The sequence below is a fragment of the Python bivittatus genome, unplaced genomic scaffold, assembly GCF_059951505.1.
Source record: "Python bivittatus isolate LINGU-HERP-01145 unplaced genomic scaffold, Pbiv_v1 ctg000020_np1212, whole genome shotgun sequence".
NCBI classification, from domain to species: Eukaryota; Metazoa; Chordata; class Lepidosauria; order Squamata; family Pythonidae; genus Python; species Python bivittatus.
Window position 1 is genome coordinate 123,194,848 of NW_028277030.1, and position 20,156 is coordinate 123,215,003.

At 37.4% G+C, this 20,156-nt stretch overlaps 2 protein-coding genes across 7 annotated transcripts in view; one reads left to right on the forward strand and one right to left on the reverse strand.

The window, feature by feature from the left end:
• NINL (ninein like) overlaps nucleotides 1-20,156 on the forward strand; it is a 43,440-nt gene that overhangs the window by 22,878 nt on the left and 406 nt on the right. Inside the window, exons 9-22 of one of the 2 annotated variants that reach the window (XM_088148909.1) lie at nucleotides 926-1,062; nucleotides 1,396-1,536; nucleotides 2,262-2,436; nucleotides 3,239-3,349; nucleotides 4,477-4,566; nucleotides 10,809-10,962; nucleotides 11,452-11,514; nucleotides 11,895-11,971; nucleotides 12,512-12,855; nucleotides 14,568-14,672; nucleotides 16,112-16,181; nucleotides 17,461-17,745; nucleotides 18,699-18,911; nucleotides 19,665-19,778. In XM_088148909.1, coding sequence (XP_088005035.1) covers nucleotides 926-1,062; nucleotides 1,396-1,536; nucleotides 2,262-2,436; nucleotides 3,239-3,349; nucleotides 4,477-4,566; nucleotides 10,809-10,962; nucleotides 11,452-11,514; nucleotides 11,895-11,971; nucleotides 12,512-12,855; nucleotides 14,568-14,672; nucleotides 16,112-16,181; nucleotides 17,461-17,745; nucleotides 18,699-18,911; nucleotides 19,665-19,778 — 2,079 coding nt within the window. Of the gene's footprint in view, nucleotides 1-925; nucleotides 1,063-1,395; nucleotides 1,537-2,261; nucleotides 2,437-3,238; nucleotides 3,350-4,476; nucleotides 4,567-10,808; nucleotides 10,963-11,451; nucleotides 11,515-11,861; nucleotides 11,972-12,511; nucleotides 12,856-14,567; nucleotides 14,673-16,111; nucleotides 16,182-17,460; nucleotides 17,746-18,698; nucleotides 18,912-19,664; nucleotides 19,779-20,156 lie in introns of both variants that reach the window. The other variant, XM_025168870.2, reaches the window with a different exon arrangement.
• The window catches only part of GINS1 (GINS complex subunit 1), a 47,018-nt gene that overhangs the window by 11,628 nt on the left and 15,234 nt on the right, over nucleotides 1-20,156 (reverse strand). For 2 of the 5 annotated variants that reach the window (XM_088148969.1, XM_088148991.1), the window contains exon 7: nucleotides 3,683-3,708. The exons of the other annotated variants lie outside the window; for them this stretch is intronic. In XM_088148969.1, the coding sequence (XP_088005095.1) occupies nucleotides 3,683-3,708 (26 nt within the window). The remainder of the gene's footprint in view (nucleotides 1-3,682; nucleotides 3,709-20,156) is intronic. 5 annotated transcript variants of the gene reach the window in all.

Consider the following 20,156-nt stretch of genomic DNA (forward strand, 5'->3'; position numbering starts at 1 on the left):
CGTGGCACAAACACAGCCAGATGGGGGGGTTCTGCCAGGCGTGGGAGGGTGCATTGGTGGCCAACACAGCACTGTGCGAGCATGGCCAAGCCAGAAGTGGCTGCTGTCAGGTGGGGGAGGGCACACAGGTGGCTGCCATGGCACTCTGTGAGCTTGGCTGGGCTGGGAGTGGCTGCTGCGGGAGGGCACACAGGTGGCTGCTGTAGTGCCCTGCAGATGTGAGCATGCAGGTGCTACAGAGTGTGGGACACTGCGACCATCATAAATCTGAGCCAGTTGCTTAGTGCCCGGATTGCAATCATGTGACCACTGGGGGTGCTGGGATGGCCAGAACTTTGAAGACTGGTCGTAAATACCACTGGTTCAGCACTGTTGTAAGTTTGAATAGTTGCTGAATGAGTGGTTGTTAACCAAGGACTATCTGTATATGAATTAAGACAGAATCTTATTCATCGTAAGCTAGTATGAAAGTCATTTAATTTTGGTACCTCCAGAAATTCCTGAGAATTAGTAATCCCTTTCTTTCTTTCTCTGCTCATGTTCACATGTTCACACAAGCTCATTTGTTTAACTCCTTTGCCATCACTTTATCATAATCCTTATATCTTTAACAGGTTTATCTTTTATGTCTAACATTTTCCTTTCCAAACTGCAAATCTGCAAAGTTTTTCCTACATACCAGTTTTAACAGTTTGCACTTTAGTCTTGTTTAGTCTTGTTTAATAACTTTCCTGCTCCTAAGTAGTTCATCCATTCTGCCTTGAATTGTTAGTCCAATCCCTTAACTAAATGGCCCAATGACAATTAGCCTTTAATATTCATTCAAAGCCAACATGCTAATGCTATGTTAATAATAATTTAAGGGCCAACTGACTCCTAGGATTTAGTTTTTCTTGATTTTGAGAAGGTATTTGTCTTTTTATAGAGTCTTGATTGCAACGTGGAGGAGAAAGTGAACCTTAAAGAGCTCTCTGTAGTCCTTGATGATGAATTAATTGCTTCAAAAAATGGACTTCAACAGGCAGCTGTTGCCTCTTATAAACATGAACTTCATCATCTACGGTAAGTTGTTTTTGCTTTGGCTTTTGGGAATAGTGGCCTTGGTATGTGTGTAGAAATTTCAGAGTCATCATTGTAAAGGGCCTCTTCATCCAATTGTTGTTTGCATCAAGACCCACATGTATATGTACAAATGCATAGTGCAGCTACATGAGACAGCTCCTTAGGTAAATAGCTTCACGTGTCACTGGTTGTATATATAGATGATATATATTAAGTTTATGCTGTAAAGAAGACATGGTTCCGTGTTTTGCCTTCAGAACTGTGATACCTTTACAGGATCAATACTACTGGAATTTGAAGGAGTTGTAAGTAGCACATATTCTGCCTTTCTAGAACACAAGTGGAACGGATTTCCAGTGAGAGAAACAAAGCAAGAGCTGAGGCGGAGAAGGCTGAAAAGAGGAATTGGCAACTTTTCAAGGAAGTGGATGATAACTACAGTGCTCTGGAGCATCACAATGAAAGTAAACTCAGGTGGTTATTGTCAGGGGAAAAGTAGCTATTGTACTATATAAACATACCAAATAAAAATACTAAGGGTTCTTATAATAGCCAGGCATGATAAAAAATTAGTTACTGATGGTTGTGTGATTCTCCAAAGAACAGCAAGTCTGGTTGCACTTCTGCCAAAGCAGTCTTTCTTCCATACCCATCCCCTTTCTGAAAATAGTACTTATGGTGTCTTAATGGATAGTAACACATACTCTTTCCTCTGAACTCTAATATTCATTTAGTGTTATTTAATTTGAACTGAATTATATTTTATTCCTGTTTAAATTATTTCATAAAGTACTTTATTATTTATATAATATGACAAAGAATAAATACATATGCAATTTAAAATATCTTATAAGACTTCTAATCCATAAAACTTACAGGAGGAAAAACCACATAATGATAAAAAGGCAAAATAAATCAATTATATCAACAAAATTTAGTCTAATCATCCCAAAATCCAAGTTCTTGTTCCAATAATTTAAAAAGTATTGTAATTTCTAAAAAAAACCGGACTCTGATTTCTATAGCCATTTCTTCACTTGAACTGTTTCTGACCTATGATGGCAATGGAGGATAAATAAAAAATAATCTGTATTAATTCACAGTGCAATATTTTTTGAAAAATGTTTTTCAATTTAGTACTTAGATCTGAGATAATAAACATGTTTGCAAATCTCAGCCATGATGCTCCTGCATTACAGAGCTCTTGAGCAAGATTTCAAAGAGAAACTAATGGCAGTCAAGTCTGAAGTCAAGGTGGAAAGGGAATTGCTCATGCAGCAAGTGTACCATCAGAGAACCAAGTTAGAAGCAGATCTCAGGCACTTTAAAGAGGAGGATTCTAGCTTGCGGAAGAAGCTGACCTTGATGATCAAGGTAAGGGTTTGGGCTATTTGTCTTATGCTCAGAACAGCTAAGCCTTAGTAGTAAGACTGTGCAGATTCTTGATCTTAAAATGTAAAATATGACATCCAGGAAGGCTGAATTCCACAGCTTAAAAATTAAATAATTTGAGTCTATGTCCATTTTCTTTCAAAATGTACAACTAGGCCCAGTGTTCATCATGCGAAAAGATGAGTTATATAAGACTAAACTATAACTCTTTCCCTGCACAATGCAGCTTCAACTTGTGACTTCTGAAATTTCACCAGCCACGGTTATATATGTAGGTTCACAGCTATGAGACAAATGTTGCTCTGTTTCTGATTGACTGAAAGCTGGGGTACTTCAGGAGTGGAATTCCACACCCAATCAGGCTGCAGTATTGCAACATACGCACAATCTTGGAAGGTCTTCTTGGGACTGTGTCAGTGCTGAGTGTAGAGGTGAGGGAGAAACCTATTCATTTGCTCAGTTTCTCACTGTAAATTGTGCAAAAGGAGCTGGTCAAGCACACAGATTGTAGCCTTGTTTTTTTCTTGGTTCCATTCAGATATGGTGGGTCATTGTTGCACAAAAGAGCATTCAAACATGCAACACTTTTTCTGCTTTGTAAACTGGTACGGTAAGCAGCACTGAGCACTAATCAAAGTTCAGCTTTTGACAACATTGGTTATAAATGCAGACTTTTTTATATTTAGTTTGCTGCTGCTTTCTTGCTGAAGAATTGCAAAGGTTATCCTGACATCATAGATTTCATCTTTCCATCATTTTCTTCTGTGCGCATGTATTTTTAAAGGAAAACAGTCGCCTGCAGAATGAAGTTGCTGAGGTGGTTCAAAAGCTGACTGAATCTGAAAATCAAGTTTTGAAACTTCAGAGAGATCTTAATTTCATGTTGAAAGACAAGGTAATTTCTTATTGGTGAAAAGGGATTTTTTTTCTTTCTGTAATCTAAGCCCACTTGACTAGTGTGAAAATCAAGCGAGTTAGAGTCTTGTATGTGTAGTCTTGCACTCGTGGTTTATAAAAATAAAGCATGTGGCTATAGTATCTGCTACATAAAAGTTCACTCTTTTTGTTTGTCATGGTGAAGAATTTCCTTTCTTTTCAGTCCTTTTTGCAGTGAAAAGCTGCATTAAAAAAAGATTTCGGCTCTCTTAAAAATTTTTTTTAATAATTTCTTTTAAATAGTTTATTCTGAATATTGTTACATGTTTATTTACAGTAAGCAATTACTTACTTTTCATGTAAGCATTGGTAAAATGTCTGCAAAAACAATAAAAAGAACATTATTTAAAAAGCCCCTCTGACATAAATATTTGTGTAGAATTTTGACCTGCTTCTGATGACAGCTCAAAATGCTGTAACTTTGGTTTATTGTTTATTTATTTGTTTATAAAAGTATTTAGTATTATTGCTTTTAACAATCCCCAAGCACTTGACAATATGAAGTAGTTTTCTTAATAAAAAAATTAACAAGTTCAGATAAGAGCCATGTTCAGATGGCTCTTCACACAGTCCTTAGGTTAGAGTGAGTGGCAGGTTTTTAAATAGTTTTTGAATGGTTGTTTTTCTTCCAGACGTTTGGGTTTTTAATTCTACATTAGGTTTGATTTTACTGTACACTGCCCAAAGTTGTTTTGTAGACTTGGGCAGTGTTAAAAATGTAATAGAGAGCCAGTTTGGTGTAGTGGTTAAGGCATCAGGCTAGAAACCAGGAGACCATGAGTACTAGTCCCGCCTAGCCACAAAGCCAGCTGGGTGACCCTGGGCCAGTCACTCTCTCTTGGCTGTAGGAAGGAGACAATGACAAACCACTTCTAAAAAACCTTGCCAAGAAAACTACAGGGACTTGTCCAGGCAGTCTCTGAGAATTGGACACAATTGAATAGATTAAAAAAAAAAGTAATAATTTAAAAATAAAATAAATGTAACTCCCTGATGTGTTTTTAGGGCTAGCCTAAAATACTTCCTTTCCATTTCTGGAACAATCTACCAATTTATTTATTTTTTTTAAATTCTCATGTGCTTTAGCTGGGACTGCTAGATCCATTCAGCACAGAGCTGTTTGATCAAGAAGAACATTTTGCTGCCATCATTCGAGAGTATGAACTGCAGTGTCGGGTAGGTCGCCTATTCTTAACATCATAAGTATGCATAGTGGAAAGCCAGAACAGGGGTGAGTATGAAGGAAATTGTCCATATTTCACAACTTTGTCCCTCTTCCCTTTACTTCCCTTTATGGAATCTTTTTGCTAGTCATCTACCATTTAATTAATGAACACATTGCACAGTCGTATAAAACACAGTGGTCCTGCCCATTGAGACAGTTCATCTAAATCATGATGAGCAAAGCCTAACAGTTTGTTCTCAGATTCTTCTGCACCAAAAGATCCATAAGATTCCTGACTTTCAGAAAGGAAAGTCACGTTTTCTCCCAATAATTTGTGGATGCTCTTAGATATCACATTGTTGTCCACAGAATCTTAAAAGCGGACCTCCTTAGTCTAGATCTAATACTCTTTTATGCTAAATAAATTGCTCCATGTGGTCCACTAGGTAAACTGCTTTTTTTTTTCAGTCTAAGTGTATATTAGAATATCTCTCCCACTGCATATCAGCATAGTTTTGCAGTCACTGAATGCTTAGAGTGCTGTTGATAGTTGGTAACTGGGAGGCAGTTATCTGACTCAGGCCTTTCTTGATCGTGGAACCCATTTTATGGAATTCTCTCCCAATGGGTGGTGTATCAGTCACATTTAACCTTTTAGGTTTGCCAATTGCTAAGATGCACCTTTTATTCAGCCTTTGGATTCCTCTGATACTTTTCATTATGGTTGCTGCATAATGTATTTGTACTGGGTCTCAGATTTTCTTTATTTCTTAAAATTTATTTTAAGTTTATAGACAGCAGCATAATTTTGTTTAATGAAGAACAATATATAACTGCAGAAAAATCAGTTTTGTGAACAAGAACATAGAAAGCTGCCTTAGATCAGGTCATACTCTTTGTCCAGCTAGCCTTAACTCTCTGCAGTTTTGCCATTAGCTGTAACTTAATATTTTAATTGGAAACTACAATTAGCCAACTTGCAAAACATATATCTACCCACTGAGCAGTGGTCTCAACCTCAAGTAATTTTCTTGGGGTAAGAGTTTCATAAAAATATTCCTTGTTATGTGATCCAGATAGGACATCTTTAGTAAGATAGAGAAAGAATAGACTAGGTTATAAACCTTAGTTGTACTGATGCTACATGTATCAGTCCTTATTAATAATGACAATAATAATGATCAGTTTTGGTACATCTTGGCCAGTATGCCACAAGTGCAACCAAAGCTTGGTTTTGCCAAATCATGCTGCCACTGTTCAGGCCAAGCTAGTATTTAATTTAGTAATTTTGGAAGGTAACATAATATGACCTACTTCCCGCCAACTGTGAGGTACTGTAAATGCAGTATACTGCTGCACTCAGGATACAAAAATAGCAAAACTGGCTGTGTGTAATAGTGTGCTTCTGCCCACTGTGTTATATGAAAATGCGAGTGGAAAGCATAAAAGCAGGTTTTATGGAGTGGGAATGGGTTATTTAAGAAGTGTGTGTGACAAGAGGAGATGGGGTCAAGAATGAATGAGTGCCAAATGAATGTCGATTGAATACAAATATCAGCAACCAGTACAAAAAAAAATCTTTGAGATGGTGTGATCATATAGAGAGAATGAAGGAAGATAAAATCTCAGGTGGATGAAAAAGGGAGAGAGAATGGTTGAGGGGAAAAAGAAAACTAAGAAAGTTGTGGTATGTGACTCAGATAAAAGTTGGAATGTAGCAAAGATATATAAGATTAAGATAATGTTGCACATGTCAGTATCTTTTGGATACAAGACAATTTAAGCTCTGTATATACCACCTTGAGGCTTCTTGGATGAAAGAATGGATAATACATGACGTGGTTGAAATCAGAAAATGTCTAAATGCCCTGATCCCTAACAGATTTGTAACTCTCCAACTTTAAAAGCTGAAAAGCTCTAATCACAAACCAGATCCAACATGAAGAGCCATATTTCGTTACAATAAAGATTAGAACACCATGCTGAGTTGTTTGATGTATACAGTACCTGGGAACATTCTACTACTGTTATTTTCACTCCTCTGCTTTTTGCTGGAAAGAAATCATAATGATCCATTGGTAGGTGGCAGGCTGATGGAGAGTTGTAAAAAAGAACCCCCTTGTGTATGATTCCATGTGTTCCACCATCTACTCAATTCCCTTCCTGTTTTTGTTTTCCTATACACTCAATGTGGTGCTGCCTACCTATTCATAGAGGGTGAAGGTGAGCATTTCATCTCCAAGTGTGCTCATTTCCTGTGTTTGTAATGAATATTTCTTTCAATCTGCATGATGTGTTATTATAACCTTGAAATCTTTGCCATTTTTATTTCCATAGTTGTGTATATCATAAGGTGCTTTTCATACTCTTTTTACTGAATCTTCTACAGTAGTCAGTTTAGCACTCAGAAACTCCAGCTATGTATCCCTTGCTATCTAAGGAAATAACCAGTTACTTTTGTCAGCATTTCCAGCAAGCTCAGACTCCTTTGAGAATTGATTGGGTTTGATATTTGAATATGTGTTTCAGTTCAATAGCTGTGCTACTAATGTTTGTGCTTGTTGAAACAGAGGCAGGTTTTAAATGGAAACAAATGTTTATTTTGGTAAGAAAGAAAAAAAATGGAATCTAAAGCTACTGTACATGGAATTCTCAGTTTCTTACGAACTTCTTTTGTAAATGAAATTGCTGCCTCTGATCTCGCATGTGTTGATCTCACATCTGTCTGATTGTGTGTGCATTATTTAGTTTAGGTTCATTTATAGGATTGTTAAAAATAAAGAAAATATGGGAAGTAATAGTATCATTTCATAAAACATGTTCACACATTACTTCCAAATAAATACGGTTACACCAGGACAGTTGCACAACTGGGATAATCCTATGTTCCATAGGATTGCATGTTAAATAAAAAGGATCAGCTGTGCTGTTCTTGCATGGATGTGCAAACGTTTAGTAGAATTACTGTGTAAAATGGGGTTTTGAATTTAGAAGAGAATTCTTTGGGCCCAATTCAATTTTTACATTGCACAAGGATATACATTGGGGCAAAAAAGTATTTAGTCAGCCACCAATTGTGCAAGTTCTCCCACTTAAAAAGATGAGAGAGGCCTGTAATTTTCATCATAGGTATACCTCAACTATGAGAGACAAAATGGGGAAAAAAATCCAGAAAATCACATTGTCTGATTTTTAAAGAATTTATTTGCAAATCATGGTGGAAAATAAGTATTTGGTCAATATCCAAAGTTCATCTCAATACTTTGTTATATATCCTTTGTTGGCAATGACAGAGGTCAAATGTTTTCTGTAAGTCTTCACAAGGTTTTCACACACTGTTGCTGGTATTTTGGTCCATTCCTCCATGCAGATCTCCTCTAGAGCAGTGATGTTTTGGGGCTGTCGCTGGGCAACACGGACTTTCAACTCCCTCCAAAGGTTTTCCATGGAGTTGAGATCTGGAGACTGGCTATGCCACTCCAGGACCTTGAATTGCGTCTTACGAAGCCACTCCTTCATTGCCCGGGTGGTGTGTTTGGGATCATTGTCATGCTGAAAGACCCAGCCACATTTCATCTTCAATGCCCTTGCTGATGGAAGGAGGTGTTCACTCAAAATCTCACGATACATGGCCCCATTCATTCTTTCCTTTACACAGATCAGTCGTCCTGGTCCCTTTGCAGAAAAACAGCCCCAAAGCATGATGTTTCCACCCCCATGCTTCACAGTAGGTATGGTGTTCTTTGGATGCAACTCAGCATTCTCTCTCCTCCAAACACGAGGAGTTGAGTTTAGACCAAAACGTTCTACTTTGGTTTCATCTGACCATATGACATTCTCCCAGTCCTCTTCTGGATCATCCAAATGCTCTCTAGCAAACTTCAGACAGGCCCGGACATGTACTGGCTTAAGCAGGGGGACACGTCTGGCACTGCAGGATTTGAGTCCCTGGCGGCATAGTGTGTTACTGATGGTAGCCTTTGTTACTTTGGTCCCAACTCTCTGCAGGTCATTCACTAGGTCCCCCCGTGTGGTTCTGGGATTTTTGCTCACCGTTCTTGTGATCATTTTGACCCCACGGGGTGAGATCTTGCGTGGAGCCCCAGATCAAGGGAGATTATCAGTGGTCTTGTATGTCTTCCATTTTCTAATTATTGCTCTCACAGTTGATTTCTTCACACCAAGCTGCTTGCCTATTGCAGATTCAGTCTTCCCAGCCTGGTGCAGGTCTACAATTTTGTTTCTGGTGTCCTTCAACAGCTCTTTGGTCTTGGCCATAGTGGAGTTTGGAGTGTGACTGTTTGAGGTTGTGGACAGGTGTCTTTTATACTGATAACAAGGTCAAACAGGTGCCATTACTACAGGTAACAAGTGGAGGACAGAGGAGCCTCTTAAAGAAGTAGTTACAGGTCTGTGAGAGCCAGACATCTTGCTTGTTTGTGGGTGACCAAATACTTATTTTCCACCATGATTTGCAAATGAATTATTTAAAAATCAGACTATGTGATTTTCTGGATTTTTTTTCTCATTTTGTCTCTCATAGTTGAGGTATACCTATGATGAAAATTACAGGCCTCTCTCATCTTTTTAAGTGGGAGAACTTGCACAATTGGTGGCTGACTAAATACTTTTTTGCCCCACTGTAGCTTCTTTATGTAGGGAAATGCTTTTCTACATACAGAATAGAATCTGTAGAGGCCCGCAAATGTACTTTGGACTGTAGCCATTGGCAGAATCGTAGGCTTTGGGTGCTTTGGCCAGCAAATTGGTTCTCAAAGGGAGGTGCTTGTTTATGCTAATGGGACTCTTGGATTAGGAATGGTTAGAAGTTTGCATGTCCTCCTGCCCCATACACATATACGTAGCCATATACACAGTGAATACACATTGCTGTAAAGAGCAAGCACAACCTTTTGTAAATAATAAAATAAATAGTGTTAGTTTCACATGCAGTGTTACATTAAAAAGGAGCATTGAAAAGTTACAGGCCCTCTGTTTTTAGGCTGCTGTGTGATGCATTACATCTTTGTCAGCACTATTGGAGTTCGTTCTTATCCCTTAGGAGACTGAGCAAGAGCTGGTGTTAGTAGCACAGAAAAACTGGCCATCAGCATAGCTCCATTTAGACTTTCAGCCTCTATCTTTGCGTCTTCCAGGTCTTCTTCAGGTTTGTTCCCAGATTCATTTTAAAGAATATTTCAAAGCTGGCTTAATAAATCACGCTTCTCCAAGATTAGATTCAAGGAGAAGTGCAGGATGTAGATTGCAGAACTGTAGCCTAAATCACAGACTCTGACATTGACACTGCATGTAGTAGTAAATAAGAAAGACACAGGAGTAGGTCTAACATCTGGAATAATTCACTCATAGTAGAGGAAGCTGCCTTATTCTGATGGGATGAAGAAAACAGCCCTGTTATATATTTAAACCAAACTAGAATTTTGTTTGGTTGTCGAAGATTTAGTTTTACAGTATATTATGTCAGGACACCTTGTGGCTCTGAGGGTTTTTTGCTTTGCAGCCCCCAGAGCCCCTCTTGAACATGATTGGCAAAATTGATGGTGCTATCAAACTCAATAAACTTGTAGTGTATGTCCTAAAATAAAATTTTTATTCCCCCAATCCCGGAAGAAAAAAAGAACATTCTCTCCAGGTCAGCCTATTTTGTGAACATTTAACCCACAGAAAAAGGGGGAAAAAAAGTATGGGTTTATGTTATACTGTATCCATGAGTTTACAGCTTGAATTCACCCCCATTGACATAGTTACCTTTGGGTCAAGCTGTATTGCTACTATTTCCCCCATGTTAAAGTGTATTATAGGGAGTTGAATGTATGTAACTATGTATCTCTGATCACATTTTGTTGGATGCAATGAAATGTGTGATATCAACATGCCCACGAGCTTGAAAGGGCCCAGTCAAACTATCTGAAGACTCTATAACAGAGGATGGTTCAATTGTCTTGAAAATTGACCTAAACTAGTTTTTCTCATCATTAAACCACAACTGTACTTAAAGGAACTTGGATGAAACCTATGGCTGCTTGTTCTGTGGTTGCTGAATTTCCTCTCTTCTTTCTGGGGTTTTTAAAATACAATTCTGGAGTTTTCTGCATTATCTTATTTGTGTAAGAATTATTTATAAGCAAATGTGGATATTCTCTTGAGTCCTGGAGTTGCAGTGCATCCCACCATATACATCTAAGAGAGGCTACTCTCCATGTTTCACTGTAGTTTTCTGGCCTGCTTATAGGAACTGCATGACAAGAACGATGAGCTGCAGATGGAGGTGGAAAAGCTGAGATCCCAGCTGCATGCAAAGAAGCCTAATCTGGCATGCTATAAAATGAAGACCAGCAACACTGGAGAAAGGCCCTTGCCTGGAAGTGAAAAAACTAGAGTTATAGGTGGGTAATGCAAGTCAGGCACAGTTGTTCAGAACAGCTTTCTGCATCCTGCTGAACTCTAGATGTATTGCATGCCTGCTCCCAGAATTGCCCACATAGAGGAATTCTAGAAGATGATTCAACATATCTGGACTTCACCAGGATGGGAAAGACTCTCTTCATGCAAGGATATATTTAAGGCCTGCCAAATGGTGAGAATGGCGTTAAGCTTTTAATGCTTTCTGTTCAATGACTCTTCTTCCCCACTTCAAGTTAGGGAAAGCACCTGAATGCAGACACTGCTGTGTTACTGCTGTTGCTTTACTCTGGGTGTCCTGCTGCTACAATTAAGTGCTAGAGCTAAAGATGTATTTGTTTTATTATTTATTGCATCCAATCTTGATTTCTTCTACAGCTAAAAAATGAAGACTACAAGGTTCTCTTTTCTACTTTCTACCATATTAAAGCAGTTTTTAACTACATTTAATTATTGAATATGTTTCTTTTAAGACAACATTCAAAGGGATGATCATCTTCTTGGATACCAGCATTTACCAATCAAAGGCCAAAATGGTAAGGGATGTATAATCATATTTGTCTGTATTTTCTAAAAAAAAACCCTAGTACTATAGCATCCTAAAGTTTAAACAACCCTAATCTAATCCAATCCATTCCCTTAAGAGTAAAGTATCAGTATCAGATTACCTTATAATTTGTCCATCTTTTCTTGATTCTTTCAAATATGCAGACCCTATGGTTTTCCCAAACAGCTGTCTTCATGGCTGTGGTTATTTTTTTCCCCCAGTTGTTTTATTTTGTAATATAATCTCCATAATTTAACCCACTACTCTTGTAGCTAGGGATTAACCAGTGATTGTTTTCTTGTCTCTTTGTTTTTGTAATAATAATTTTACATATAGATGACACTTTCATAACATCTGATCCCTATTCAGTAAGTATAGAAACAGAACTTCTGGTGGAAGAGTTAAAAGAACAGAATCAAAATATGAAAATGCAGCTAGAAACCAAGGTGAGTAGGAAGACTCGATACTTAGTATTCAGTCTATAAGTACAGCACTTATAATCAGTAGAACCCAATATTTTTGCATGTAATCATTCCACAGACTAGTTTCAATAGAGGCACTGTTGAGTTATCCACATTCTTCTAAGTTTTGTTGGTACAATGGCAATCACCATTTCTCCAATCTGAGTAAATGTTTATATCTAAATTCATATAAGCTAGTTTAAACTGTTTTAGAAAGTTTAGCTTTTTGAAATCACTCTAGTAAATGATAGCATTATAGGAGCCATGCTATGGCTGAGTAAAAGGATTTCTGAGTGTAATTTTATAGTGGAGAGCAGGCATGGTCTAAACAAATTGACAACACATTTTATATTAATTCCTGCAGACCATGCAAACTCTGGAAGAACAAGATACCCTTTTTTTTAGAAAGCGATTTCCACACATTGGAAATGTCAAATTTCTTGTGTGTGGAAATCATTTAAACTTGAAATAAATATTCTGAAATGGTTTCTGCACTGATATATTTTTTTAAATTTACTGTTCTAGGTCAATTACTATGAGAGGGAAATAGAACTAATAAAAAATAATTTTGAGAAAGAAAGGAAGGACATTGAACAAGGTTTCAAGATCAAGATTAGTGAATTGGAAGAACAGAAGCATGCCCTGGAAGAGTTGAATGTGAAATGCCAGGAAGTGATTGATGGTTTGAAAAACCAGGTTCAGAAACTAGATCCTATCCAAGAAATGAAGAGATTTGAGAAGGAGAGGACAGAAATGGAGCAGTACTATGCCAAAGAAATTTCAAACTTAGGACAGAGGCTGGCTCAGGAAAGGGAAAGATTGGAAGATGACTCGAAAATGAAGCATGAAATGGAGATGCGTTTTATGAGGTCTGAGGGCATTATATTCTTGGGATTCTAAATATGGGTAGTTGCCAATACCAATAGTAATTCTTGATATATATGTATGTAAAATTCTGCTATGTTAGAAAGATGAAGTGAATCTTTGAAAGGAAGGTAAAAGGTAAAAACTGTTTCAAGTCAAGCATAATTCCAGGTGATTTCATGGACCCTTTGATGCAGTTTTCTTGGCAATAATAGAGAAGTCGTTTGCCACTGCCTTCTTCTAGAATGTTTTTCAGCTTCCTGGTCTAGCCTATAGCCCTGATATTCCTTGGTACCCTCCCACCCAAGTATAATCAGGCACTACCCTGCTTGGCTTCAAAGCCCAGCCAAGGTTAGACAAGTGCTGCCACTTGTTGGGACAGCTTAGGAAGAGAGCAATAAAAAGCAGCCATAGCAAAATCTTTCTTCAATAATAATACAACTTTGTGTAGTACAGTATAGACACTTTTATGCTCGCCACATATCAAAAAGATGGGGCTATTTCTGTGAAATGTGATCATCTGAACTATGAAGTAGCTAGTTGGTATCTCTTTGGATCCTGATGCTGTTGACAAACCAAGTAGTACTGAACTGAGGTGGCAATAATAGTTAAGACAAAAGTGAGATGGTGAAAGACTGTAAAATTCCTTGTGGGATTGGATAGTTTCTACAGATAGTTGTGGAGAAACCAAATTCTATAGAAGTCTGAACATTTCTGAGAGAACCACAATCATTTATTGCCTTATATATTCTTGCTTAAAAGAGTAGTGAATTGGCGTTGGGTTTTTGGTCTTCTCTGAGCATGGATGTTATCAGGCTAAGCTACCAGTGCATGGGAAAGTGGAATTTGCTGGTAGTGAATTCCAGAGTTTAATTATACATTGTGGAAAAAAAATATTTCCTTTTGTCCAACAATCAGGAAAGAAATAATACCCCACTCAAGGAACCATCAAGAAAAAAAAACACATCCCAAGCAAGACTGGCAAGCCAAGCTACTTGTGTAAACAACCAGCAAATGTCACTGTCCCATGCACTGATTATGTTACCTAGCCTGGGAATGAAACATCTGCAGGAAAAAGCCAAGCGCAGAGAACAAACAAGAACCCAGTAATTTTTTCTTACGTGTGTCGGTTGGGAATTCTAGGAATTGCGTTTTATCTAGAGATGCCATATTGGGGGAAGCTACTTTAGGGATTATTAGCAAGGACGGGATTTTGGTGGGACATCAGCACACAAGAAAAGTGATAAATACCTTTCCTGAAATGTAGGGCTGATCTTCTCACCTTTTCACACAGATATTGTTTAACAGAGTGCTTGTTAATGCTTGTAGCATTTTTTAGCGTTTAACCTTCAAATAGTATCACAGACACAAAATCTGCACGTAACATCTCATTATCCTATTTAGTTTTGCAGTGTACTTTATTACAAAAGGTGTAGCTAGAAGTAGGGACTTAATAATGTTATCCAAAAATATGTTATTTAAAAAAAAGAATTGTGATTTAGTAAAATTACTCTTATCCATACTTTCAAGGAAGAGATAACTTTCCTTCTGTTAGACCTTTGGCTAGCTGAGAATTAATGTTGTCTATTTGCATGATCTATTTTTTTTTAGCCCATTTTCCAGCAAAAATGGTGCTCAAGACACCATAAGGACTTCTTATATACCCTGAACAAACTCAGTTTCAATTTTCTCCTTTTCTTTTCTTTTTGCTATGCAGACTGGAACTGCACAGGGTTTCAGAAGACAATATTCTCTTAAATAATAAACTTGGGAAAAGTCAGCGAGAAGTAGAGGATATTGGTGAGACAAACAAAAAGCAGAAGTAATTATTTTTCTTTTCATTTGTGTATTAAAGCTTGCACATGAAATGCCTTAACTTAGGAGGAGAAACATGTAGGGGGAGGGGGGAAATTAAAACTTGGTAAAAAGATGTGCAGTGTTTGGCTATGCCAGGCATCCTTAATTTGGTGCTCTTCCTAGGTTTTAGACTTGAACTGCAGGAGACAATCTCAGCAGTAAATGCTTAGTCTATTACTATGTTGGTGCTGTGAAATATACGCATACTGTTCCTTTGCAAATAGAGGATGCTCAATTAATGCTGGAAAAATAGAAATCAGAAGTGTTTAGCAATTGTTAGCTTAGCTTTTATGAAAGCATGGGCTTCAAGGGTGGAAGATTAGAGAGGAACAAAGCAGTTGATCTATTGGTCATAAAACCAACTCTGAAAGTTTTTGTCTTGAAGATCACTTTCAATATGTTTTAGCACTGCAGAGCTAACTTAACTGCTGATTTCTGCGTTTTTTTTTTTTGCAAGCCACTTTCACTGCTGTTGCAAACAGTGAGTAGGAGCCCCTAGGTAGTTTAAAGTTTATAATGACTTTAAACCTGTTGCTTTCCAGAGAACATGAATCTAAAGTTCTGTTGGCTTTGACTGGTCTTGATTATCATTGATTAAGTGAGTTGGGATTAGTGATTTCAGAATCCAATAGAATTTCTCTATTCTTTCAGACTAAGGCACAATTGGTCCTTGATAATTCCTAGCAAATTGTTTCAGTGGGGTTGTGACTGCAGATCAGCTGCTGACCCCTGGCTAGATCAAGAGTTGCTTCTCAGACATTAAGGACAATATTCTTTCTCCAAGTATGAACATGAACAGTAAGAACTTAAATGATATAAATCCATTTCTTAAAAGGAGCCCATTACTTGATATTTACATGCTTTTAAAGCCTGATAATTTATTTACACCCAAATGCAGGTTATTGATAGATGAATGTTCATAGTTTAATAGCCCCAAATGTTTTTCTAGATTACTGCATCAAATCTTTAGGGAAAAATTTAGCACCACAGAATGAACTTAGAGTATGAAATTTGACTCTTTGATCCAGTGTGAACCTTCTTGAAAATGCCAGTTTCAAACATACAACCTGGATTGACTCAGAAGAGATGCGTGGGTAGAGCAGCAGATGTTTACCTTTAATCTCCTATTTCCTGAATATTCATCTTATAGAAACACCCATTCTCTGATAGAAATCTCCTTAACAAAAGTGTGTACTTGAGCATACTGCCAGATCCATCAAAATTAGCCATGGCTCAGTTAAATCTGTCATAATTTGGTCCATTCTTGTAACCAAGAATTATAGGGCTACAGTAAATGGATGAAAGATCATTAGAACTTTTAGAGTGATTCCAAATCTCATTATAATATTAATGCACAAAGTGTGCTTCAGCTAGTTATTAATGTTTCTTTTTTCTTTTTTTCAGAAAGCACATTGATGAATTGAAGATGGAAAAAGAGAAGGCAATGTATGAAATAAAAGAATTAAATGACCTGGTAAATATATAAAGTGGTTAGAGTACAACTTGATCTGCCTTCTCACAGAGTCTGAATTTGAAACATAGTGCAGTACTAGAAAGTTCAAAACAGAGCCAAGCAGTTGTAAATCTCAGTCAAAAAGAGGTGGAGGGGGCATTTTAGAAAGGTGAAACCATTATATGCTTTGCATGATTTATCTATGGCACCTTCTTTGGAAAAGGATCTGGTAGCAGGTGACGAGAAAGATCTCTGCCTGAAATCCTGAAGAACTTCTGCCAGTTATAGAAATATTGAAAGTGGCTAATACCTTCAAATGTGCTGTTGCTGATTCACCAGGATTTTAAAAAGAAACCTTTCCCAGTCATATCTGGAGATTATCAGGGATGGAACTAGGACCTTTTGCACGCAATATACATGGGTCTTCCCAAGAGTTGACAGTAATGGACTCTATGGAAAAATAGCCTGTGCACATATAAGGCTGATTGCAGAATTCCTAGATAAACTTCATCAGTTCTTTTTCCTGTATCTTAGTCAGGTGATAATTATTCTGACACATACATAACTAAGAAGAATTGGGCAACTTTAGAAAGTGGTTGGATAGTGTCTGTGTATCAGTACTTCTAATCTTATCCATGTAATCAAGGCTGTCAAGGTTTGGTTGAGAAACATTGGCTGGATTTGTACATTGTATTAAGCCATAAAGTGTTCTGTTTGAGTTTGACTTGGCAGCTTATGGTTTATTGAATAAACAAACAATGGCTTCATGTACTATATGAATCCAGTCAATGGCTTGCCCAGTAAAACTGTCTGTTGAACTCTATTTGAATTTGTATTTCTAGTGCTAAAATGATCACTGTCTACTTTCAAAAGTTAATTGTTAAAAATAATCAAATCTACAACTTACAAAAGCTTTTCAGAATTCAGAGCTATAGATTTTTCTTTGATAGTCTATATATAGGTTTACACTATTTGCCTTACCTCAAAAAATTCAGTTAATTAATGTAATTTAAAAAAAAAACAGCAGTCAGTTCTTTAATTCTAGGAGAGTTCCTTTATTTCCTCCCCCACCTTCCCAAGAAATCTCCGCAGTGATATGACAATGATTTGTTTTAAGACAAGCCCTGCTATACCATAGTTCTCTAGAACTTGGAATCTAGGACATCCCTACCTGATGCTTTGGATAATTTATAACCTTGTCTTGTGTGTGCATACACACACACACACACACACACACACACACACACAGACGTGCTTATGATGACTGCCACAACACTGAATGCCTGAAATTTTGTTTCAGAACAAATGCTACAAAGAGGAAATCCTACAGCTGAACACCAGGACTGCTCAGCTAAGCCATGAATTCTTTGAATTAAGCAGCAATAATAAAGCCAGTCAGAAAACAATCAAGATACTGAATAAGAGGTTTGTTGAATTGGAGAGCCAAAAAGAACAAGAAGTTATGGTAGCCAAGCAACTTCAGGAGGCCTCTGCTGAGCTGACAAAGGAACATTTTCAGCAGCAGTTGACATGGCAGGGCGAAAAGGAATTGCTAAGCCAAGAGCTGAAGTCACTGAAGGAAAAGGTAATGCTGATATAGGCAGAGAAATCACTTTGTTGTGAGAAGCACAACACTTCATAATGTTGTACTGCAGTGATAGGCAATGTGTGCCCCATGGCAGCAGGCAGATATTCAATAATGTGTAGATTATATGTCTGATTAAAATATAAACTTTAGAACCCAAATTTGGGTGTAGCACAATTCCATGTATAGAACTGTAATCCAGAAATTGTTTCCAAATAAGATTAAATTATTAATCAGATTTAATTTTTGGGAAGTTATTCTAGACATCAAATCATATCCCCACAGTTTAATTAACCATTCTTTCATAGAGGGGATCAGAGATCTTTTCCAGTGAAAAGTACATAAAATCCTTTGAATGTCAGGTGGTACATTTGACAAAAGCATGAGTGAGGTGGTGGAGGAATGCCAACGTTGGGTAAGATAGTGATGCCAGTGCAGGAAAATATGGCGTGCCATCAGCTCACTGCGAGTGTTGCAAGGGCCCTGCAATTCTGAAAGAAAGTAGTGGTGAAGCATCTTTCATTCCTTGTGATTAGGGCAAAGAGACTGAAGTGAGAGATTGATCACGTGGCTGAAGAAATTTGCCAAGATGGCGTTGCATGTTATGAGTTTAAAGAGTGAGGGGAAGTAATATTATTGGGGAGGAATAGAAATGGTGCCATTTGTTATGTTAAAGGAAAGCCCAATGAAGTTTCTAAGGTACTATACTTTCTTACTTTGCCAAAATAAGGAAAATGATGAATTAAAGTAGGTTCTATTGGAGTTGCATTGCATTGCCATTGCCTTTTCTACCCCCCCAATTAATAATGAATTAGCATTTATTTTACATATTCAATGGAATTGACTTTTAGAATGGATTTTGGTATGCAAATACCTTGACTGATTGCTAGATTTTTCTTCTGCAGTACTGCTAATCTTAGTGTGGTGGTCTGTTTTTTTTTCTTGCAATGTAGCTATTAGAAGCCAACACAAGATTATGCCTAGCTGAGTCTCAGCATGCACAGCAGCTGCAACAAGTAAAAACCCAGATGGACAAAACCATACCTAAGGACCATCTTGTGGACCTTGAAACCAGATTGGCAGAAGAACAGAAAACAGTTAGAAAGTTGCAAGGAGATCTGAACTTCCAGGGAGAACAGATGAAATGGCAACTGGCCATTTATCAAGTAAGAAGGAAGTTTATTTAAGCCTTCCCTTATGTTCCTACCAAAAATGTAGTTGCTGATATAATAAATAGAAATAAATGACTTGATGTATATATCATGCTAAGCCAGTGTTTTAACCATGGTTTGTTGAATAAGTCATAGTTGGGCCTTTTGACACACCTCTAAGACTTAAACCAAAACTTACAACCACAGTGGCTAGATTCACACCACACACTAAGCTAAAACTAAACCACAAGCAATGTGGTTTCTCTCATCCTGAGAGAAGCCTCAGACTGGTACATTCCCCTTTCTCTCTCCTCAGGAGAAACAATCTAGAAACCAGTCTCTGTACCTACTAAAAAAGTAGCCATGATTTTAAATTGTGGTTTAAAATGCTGGGCAATTGCTTAATAGCCAAGAGCAAAAAAACGGTGTTGAAAGCAGATTGTAGATAACTAACGTTTGGTATTACAAGAAGACTCAGAGAACAATATTTTGTGGTTAATGTTTCTTATTCAAAACGACTCATAACTATTTATAGTGAAATTCCAGAGAGGCTTGTGACTACCTTCAGTACTAAATTTACATGTCTGGTGAATAGCTTAGGCTATTTCTCCATTTCTCCTGAAATATATTGTTGTTTTTTTTAAAGACTCTTGTAGCAACTTAGCAATTAACAACTGTTCTTGGGCCATTCTTTCAACTTTCGGTTTGGGTTAAATTGTTGTTGGGATCTAATTGCTGCTCACAATTTATGTTGTTCTTTGTCTGCAGGAAGAATATGAAAACTCACGTAGAATAATGGAGGAGAGGTTGGGGGAAGTAGAAATGAATCTGAAGAATACACAAATTTTGCTTCAGGAAAAGATGGTCCAAATTAAGGAGCAAGTGAGTGCAAGGGTAGATTTGTTGCTTTCTATGAATGAAGTAGAAATAGTTGGTTGGAAATGGACAAATCATTGTTTGTTGCTTTCAGCTTTAAAACAGACAAATACAGGAACAAAAGTTTTCTGGAATGCATTACAGTATGTTCCTTAAATTACCCTAAAGTATCTGCCTTCTCTCAATCAACAGAATGCATCGAATGTCGTGCAAGCAGATTTCTGTTCCACTTACCCCTATGTGCAAACTCCAAATTAAAGAGCAGAGTGAAGAATGTATTCCATTACCTATTCTAAACTATTATTACTTCCTTTTAATAGCTTTCATTTTTTGTTGGTAGTCCCTGCAATTTTCTGAGCAACATTTTTCAGAAGTGATTTGCCA